Consider the following 6919-nt stretch of genomic DNA (forward strand, 5'->3'; position numbering starts at 1 on the left):
TGTCTAATCCCCTTCATAGCACAACCTGCATTTCTTATTCCCTGGCACAGAAAAGCAGACACCGACCGACTCCACTTTCTCCATTTTACACTTTCAGATCAGTTTGGCAATCCAGAGCTGGGGAGGGGGAAAGGGAGGAGAGGGAAATGTGCTGCTACGCCTTTCCCTGTGCTATTGCTGTAAGAAAACATGACGATGGGATTACGACTAACTATTGAACTAAAGGGAAGTGTTCCACCTAGAGACCGTCTTCACCAGGCAAGGCAATGGGCAGGTTACCTGCAAACGGACACTCTTTTAGGATTGAACACGCCTGCTGATTCTGTGGTAAAAAATGATGCAGAGGTATTGCCCCCAGTAGTAATTAACAATGTTAATCTTCTTCTTCCTCTCTATGGTGATAAAAAGAGTCATTTTTATATTTAATTAATGCAGAGGATCATTTTGGAAACTGGCTAATGAGGCTCTGATCACATTACCATGAAAATGTGCATTAACACCACAACTGAGGAGGCTGCTTCATGTGTAGAGAATCCACTTTGTAATTAGCCCACTGTGAAATGAATCACGTCAGGAGGAACTCGGAGGGAACCAGTCGGCAATGGGCACTTAGCTGCTGCTGTGCCAATAGACCACCAGCACCGTAAGCTGTTTTCTCCTCCGCGCTGCCTGTCAGCAGCAGCGCAGTCCAAAACTGCAAGCGTTCAGCCTCCGTCAACGGCAATGTGTCAAAGCCAGGACAAATTACAGAGAGGGAGAGAACAGATGCTGAAAGGCACTAAACTTTAGCATGCGAGGGTCTGCTGTGCCAGGAGGAAAAACAACCAAAAAGCTGCAAATCAAATACTGATTCAATAGGATCTGAGCAAAAATTATGGGCTATTATGGTAAGTGCTTGTTTCGTCTTTCCTCATCTTATTCTCAATGAGCTGGGAACACGTTAGCAGCACACTGCTACACTGCTACTCATACTGCTACAATGCTGAAAGAGACACCAAAATATCTAGATGAGATTAAGATCTTTGTCTAGCAGTAAACAGAAATAACACGCACAATGAATGAACAAGCAGCACACCTCACCCATGGAAACCCTGTTGTTCTCATACCTGTTTAAAGGTGACAAGCACATTTCAGAATCATTTCAATTTCAATTAATTAATCTGAAAATCTAACATACTTCTTGGCCAACACAGACATGCCATAAAAACTTTGTTCCTTCACTTAGAAATACCTGAGATCACAGACCTAATGCTTTCAGAGGCAGCAGTGCAACTTATTGAAATCAGTCTTATTACCAAAGCCAAGGGCTCCTTTAAAACATCACCGATATGGTTCAGTGAGGCTGCTGCTATATGACTGACATCTTGGCAGAAGATACACAAAAATGTTAAAAGAATCCCACAGGAAGTCATCTGAAGGGGGAGTGGCGAACGAGCAGAAAACAACAGGCACCCAAAATACTAATAATTACCAACACCCCCCAAACAACTTAGCTAGCAATTTTGCAAAGGAAAAAAAAAAAAGCAAAGCAAAACAAAAGCATCTCTACTTACTCTCTGTACAGAACACACATTTTTACTCTGGAGATGCTGGTAATATCCTCTGCACTCACCTGTGAAACTTCATAGAGCAGTTTGTAGTGCTCCTCTCTCTTCTGAAAAGTGCACAGATTGCAGCCCATCCTAATAAGCAACACAAAAGCAAAGCCTCTAATTTCCCCAGCACTGAAAGGCAAATGCACTGACAGGGAATCACCCTCCAGACTTGACTACTGTTTTTCATCAGTCACTCCAGCCCCGAAACACAGGCACACCACTGTTAGCTGGAAGCACAAGGCAGGGCAGTGTGTAGCAGCATGCTCTTCTTCCCTTTCCCTAACTATCTTACACTCACGTATACACACACAGAGTTTCGACTCAGTTCATGGCAACACTCCCCCTGTCTCTGCATCAGTGCACATGACTACACAGATTCTCACTCATGAATATTAATAGCCTCTCATTGATTATTTATGACAGAACGTGTTAGCGGGGAGGGGTGTCATAGCTGCTGCTGATGACAGATGAATATTCACTAATTAAGAAGCAAATGTACTGTGGTTAAACAAAATTCACTTGTGTCAATACCATCTCTGTTTATTAAGGTTAGAGGGACTAAGCTTCACGGATTTCACCCACACTCGCCTTAATTTTTACAGTAATTGTGAGACTAATTCATGAATGGGGGTGGGAAAGGCGCAAATAAAGTCTTACGTTAGGTCTCCACCTTGTGCAACAGGGATCATGGAATACATTTAAAATATCTGTAAGCATTTTAAGAGAGGGCTTGTGAAACCTGAGCTGATGTTGCTAAAAATTTAAAGCAAACAAGGAAGGAGAGAAAATTAACCCAGATGGCTATGCTGTTAGCTTCACCTCTGACACTGCCAAATCTAGCCAAAAATTCCAGTGTACTCATAAAAAAGCATGAGCCTATAACAACTTGACATAGATAGCCAGTATATGTGGAAATGAAGGCGTGCCTGATCTGGTGGTTTTTATATATATACATACATTGTACCGTTCATTAAATAATTTCGCATTCAAGTCTCTTCTGGCATGTAAAACAGAATAATAGCAATTATAGCCCAAATTTCCAAGAAACTCAACATATATACCCTCTTGGACTCCTAGATACCAAAGCTTTTATTATAACATGACATTATATCTAATTTTACCATTTGTAAATTAGATTTTAATGGCTCCACAATTCTCAATGTGTGTATAAAGGCAAGGATGCATTTAAAATTAAACCCACATGTTAAATACTAAGGCCAATGGAAAACACACTTAATTCCAGGCTGACATTAATTCCTATATTGTATATCGTGTAATCCATTGGCAGTTATGCAAGGTAAAAAGCCCAAGCCATGACAAACCAAGACAGAAAATAAAAAAGTTGCTTTTGTTTTATCACTCCTTTCTCAGCAACTCTGCTAATCAAGAACTATGTCCTTGTTTCAAAGCATCTTTAATCTGGAGGGGATAGCAGGTGGGATCCAAAGCAGAAATAATTACTTGGAAACCAATGAAACCAGTTAGTTAAGATTGACACTGGGCCCTAAAGAGTTGTAATTACTAAGCACTGATGTACAGCTACTATTTTTTTGGGGGGTGTAGTTTCCTAAAAGTGCTTTGTCAAACATTTAAAATCGATAACAGGAAATGATTCTAATGAGCACTAATTGTTAACAAATTGGCTTTGCATCTAGCAGCACCTCAAACACCACCAATACCGGGTAGCAAGCAGATCAACAATCATGTGCTGCTTATCAGTCCTGCCCCTTGGGATGTAATAATCTGATTTTCTGCGCCTTAATTTTACCTAACGGCTGGGATGGAAGCCAAGCAGAGAAACCTACAGGAAAAACTGGACCATTACTGCAAACTCTGCATATTAGTAAAGTTTGCTAGAACCTCTATGTAAATCACAGATAGGTTGAGACTAAATCTTAACTAAATTTCATCTCCTTTAACAAATGAGCAGAGTCAGGAGGAATCAAATAATGACCATTAACAGAGCAAGCTCTTCTCCTATCAGCTTCCAGCACTGTTCTGAAACATAACATTAAGATTAATTTTTATTTGGTGGAAGAACCCAAGCAGGCAGGTTTGGTTCTGAACTTTCCTGAAGTCCAAGCATTTAAAGCCAAACTGCGGAGGTGGGTTCATCATCGTTAGAACAAATCAGCCTCTGTTCTCCTCCTCCACATTCCCATGAAATGGTGTTTATGCTGAGAGGTTTAAACCCATGAAGCAAACATCCACTCAACCTTTGAAGGTTTCTATATTGTGAGGTGCAGAAGGATTCTCAGATGTGTAAATTTTGAACTTAAGAAAGTCAGATCAATGAACTAGACAACAGTCGTGCAAGAACAACCATGCCATCTTTTGATGAAAGTGTTCTCTCCTTCCACTGACACAACTTCTTCCTCTGACACATGCACAGTCTGAAAGCTAAACTACATTCATAAAAGGAGCCATGATTTACCCTGGTATATTTTTGATAGTCCCTTAAAATTAGTTCTTTAAAAAAAGGGGGAAAAAAGGATATATTGCAACAGGAATCCAGTTCTATAGGTACAAGAAACAAACAACAACAAAAAACCCCAACTCCAACAGACAAAATAAGGAATGGAAAACTACAGTTAATCTTTCAGCAGTTTCCTCTGACAGTCTCTTTTTTCATCGCTCTTCCTCTGGTTCTTTTGTTTCCTTCTCTGAAGCCGACATAGGCTTCTCCATTCATTTATCAAGTGCCTGCCCTCTGCCCATACGGAGGGTAAAAAGGTTCTGTCTTCTGCTTCTGTGGCCACTAATGGGCACAGTCTGCAGGGCTGAATAGATTTATTTGAGAAGGAAACGTGTACTTCCAGGTTCTCGAGCTCCAACCAAATATGCTGCTTTGATTTTATATGTGATCAAAATACCAAACTTTGTGCAGCACTGAATGACATTCGAGGCAAAACTTGATTGAACTAATGACTAAAATGAAATATATGACGTGCTCTGGTCAAGTTGAATTTGATGTTGGGGAGAAAGCAATCTCTTTCTTTCCTTCCTTCTCCCCCTCCTCTTAATCCCCCTCCAACATCAAATTTGTAGCTAAAGGGACCAAAAAGGTACTAAAGCATAATCAAGTAATTCTTATTCTACATGTAATTCAAAGATATTTGAATAATTCAATGCTTTTCTTGATTGTGGAGTTCTCCGTGTTCATCACCTACAATTTAATGTTACCATAAAGACTAAAATCATAATTTATAGTCAAACCAGGAATGCAATAATGCAAAGGGATGGAGTTTAATTTCAAAAGAATTACAGCAAAATTTCTGTTAACATTTTCAAAGAAGGTGCCCTTGTTTAGGTCCCCTGATTCATTTTAAGCATCTAGGAGATGACTTACACGTTTGGTATATAGTTTCCTCATTGAGGTATAGAATTGTCTAATTATAAGCACCCATGCTTGAAAGTTTATCATTAGAAAAAATTCAAGGCAATGACACTGCAAATTAAAGGCCACCACTCCTTTATATCTTCTTTATCACACAGCTAAAAGACATATAATAAAATATAACATTCATTTTAAGTGAAGATAGTGAAGTTGTTGGTCCAAACTCAGTGAAGCAAATGTGGAATTCCAAGTTTCCTTTGCATGCCCTTGAATTCACACTCTCCTCCGGAATTTACCAACCCCGCTGCATTTACTCTATAAATTTTGAAGAATTCCCAGGAATTTAGCTCACAGAGTAGATGGCAATGCAATTTACAGTTTTAGGCTGCGTAACTGTAAAACAAAAATATCATAAGAAAAAGGGAGTTGGAGAAACCCTTTGCTTCTCCCCACTGTCCTAAACAAAGGCTCAAACTCATAAAGCTTGACTTCAGTCTGGCCAGACCTTTTAGTTCATCATGATAATTAGTGTTTTTCGTAAAGCCTCAGCTGCTGGGATGAGGTGATTGTATGCATCAGTCAGTTTGCATATTAGAAAACCAAGGAATTTTCCAGTCCTATGATTGCAGAGAAAAACTTAAAAACCTTCAGTAAATGTAACCCAAAGACTCAGAATTTGCATAGGCACTAACCAGCTTGAACTCTAAAGTAACATAATGTATATTACCCAGTAGGCTAAACGAAGGTGCAAACTATGGAAGTACAGAGTCACAGAAATGGGCTTCGGCTCCAATAAAATGGATTTTTGCAAATATAGAAAACTGGAAAATTTAACCACACTCCCCACAAAAGATACATGAAAATCTAACTCAAGGTAAAAACGTACTATACGTTCTTCACAGACATCAGAACACACTTACAAAATGCATGATTAAAAAAGTAAAAATGCGTATCTGCAATAAAATGCAATATTTGCAGGAATATTAATTTATGTCCAAAGAAGAGACACTTGTTTAAACTCATATCCTTTACTTTAGCACAGCCACCAAGACTTCATGCACTGCTCAAAGTCACAGCAAGAATAAGGGTGGTAGGAGGGAAGGCAGGACGTGGAATTCCCATGTTCTGTATTTCCCAGGAGGATTGTAATTTATCTGAAAACTGTCCAGGTCTACCTGATTGGAAATCAAACAGGCTCCATAAGTGGACTCTTCCATTAGGCTCAGATGCCTCCTGGAAGGTAGGGAGCACCTACAACATTGTATGACACAAGCCCCGTCTACTGATTTTTTTTTTTCCCATCCATGGTTAAACTGACACAGATCTGTGGGATTCCTGGTCCAAAATGTAAATACAAGTCTAGAGAGGAATGGAAGCAAACACACAAGGAACCTTCTCTGCCAGTTGCTTACAACATAAAAGCTGCTGCTTCTTTTTGTTCTTCGGGGGGGGGGAATCAAAACCCCCTGTTTATTTATCACTCCCACATGAATGGGCTGGCTCGCTTTCTTTGGGAAAAGTACCATTCCTTTACCAGGTCTACTGGCCAAACTTCAGACTGCTCAGATACCTTTTTTTCTCTTTTCTTTCTCAAAGTTTCATCCAGGATATTCTTTTCTGAGGTCTTTATTCTGAGTGGCTTCCTTATCTTTTCTTAAACTGCTGCTATAATCAATTACAGAAGTGTTGCAGAACAGAAAATGATGTCTATACTGAATTTTAAGGCCTTAGGAATACATAAAGACATCAAGTGGACAGTGTCAGTTAAATTGAGAAAATTGGTCAATGCTGCCCCAAGAGTCTTCTCTAAACTAAGGACCTTGTTAACAAATTCTAAAAGAAACTGGACTCTATCTTGACTTTCTCTTCCTCATCAGCTAATTATGAGGAAACTATCCAGCACACTTTTACTTTTTTTAAGCATGTGATCATGTGAAACCAGACTGATAGCTTCTTACTGCACTAGAGAGTTTCAACATTATGGAGT

General features: G+C 39.5%; 1 protein-coding gene across 1 annotated transcript in view; it reads right to left on the bottom strand.

Moving 5' to 3' along the window:
• PDZRN4 (PDZ domain containing ring finger 4) overlaps positions 1 to 1681 on the bottom strand; it is a 112199-nt gene extending 110518 nt beyond the window's left edge. Inside the window, exon 1 of the mRNA XM_009327618.1 lies at positions 1613 to 1681. Within this exon, the coding sequence (XP_009325893.1) occupies positions 1613 to 1681 (69 nt within the window). The remainder of the gene's footprint in view (positions 1 to 1612) is intronic.
• Between the last annotated feature and the right edge of the window lie 5238 nt (positions 1682 to 6919).

The sequence above is a fragment of the Pygoscelis adeliae genome, unplaced genomic scaffold (genome assembly GCF_000699105.1).
Source record: "Pygoscelis adeliae isolate BGI_AS28 unplaced genomic scaffold, ASM69910v1 Scaffold113, whole genome shotgun sequence".
NCBI lineage: Eukaryota > Metazoa > Chordata > Aves > Sphenisciformes > Spheniscidae > Pygoscelis > Pygoscelis adeliae.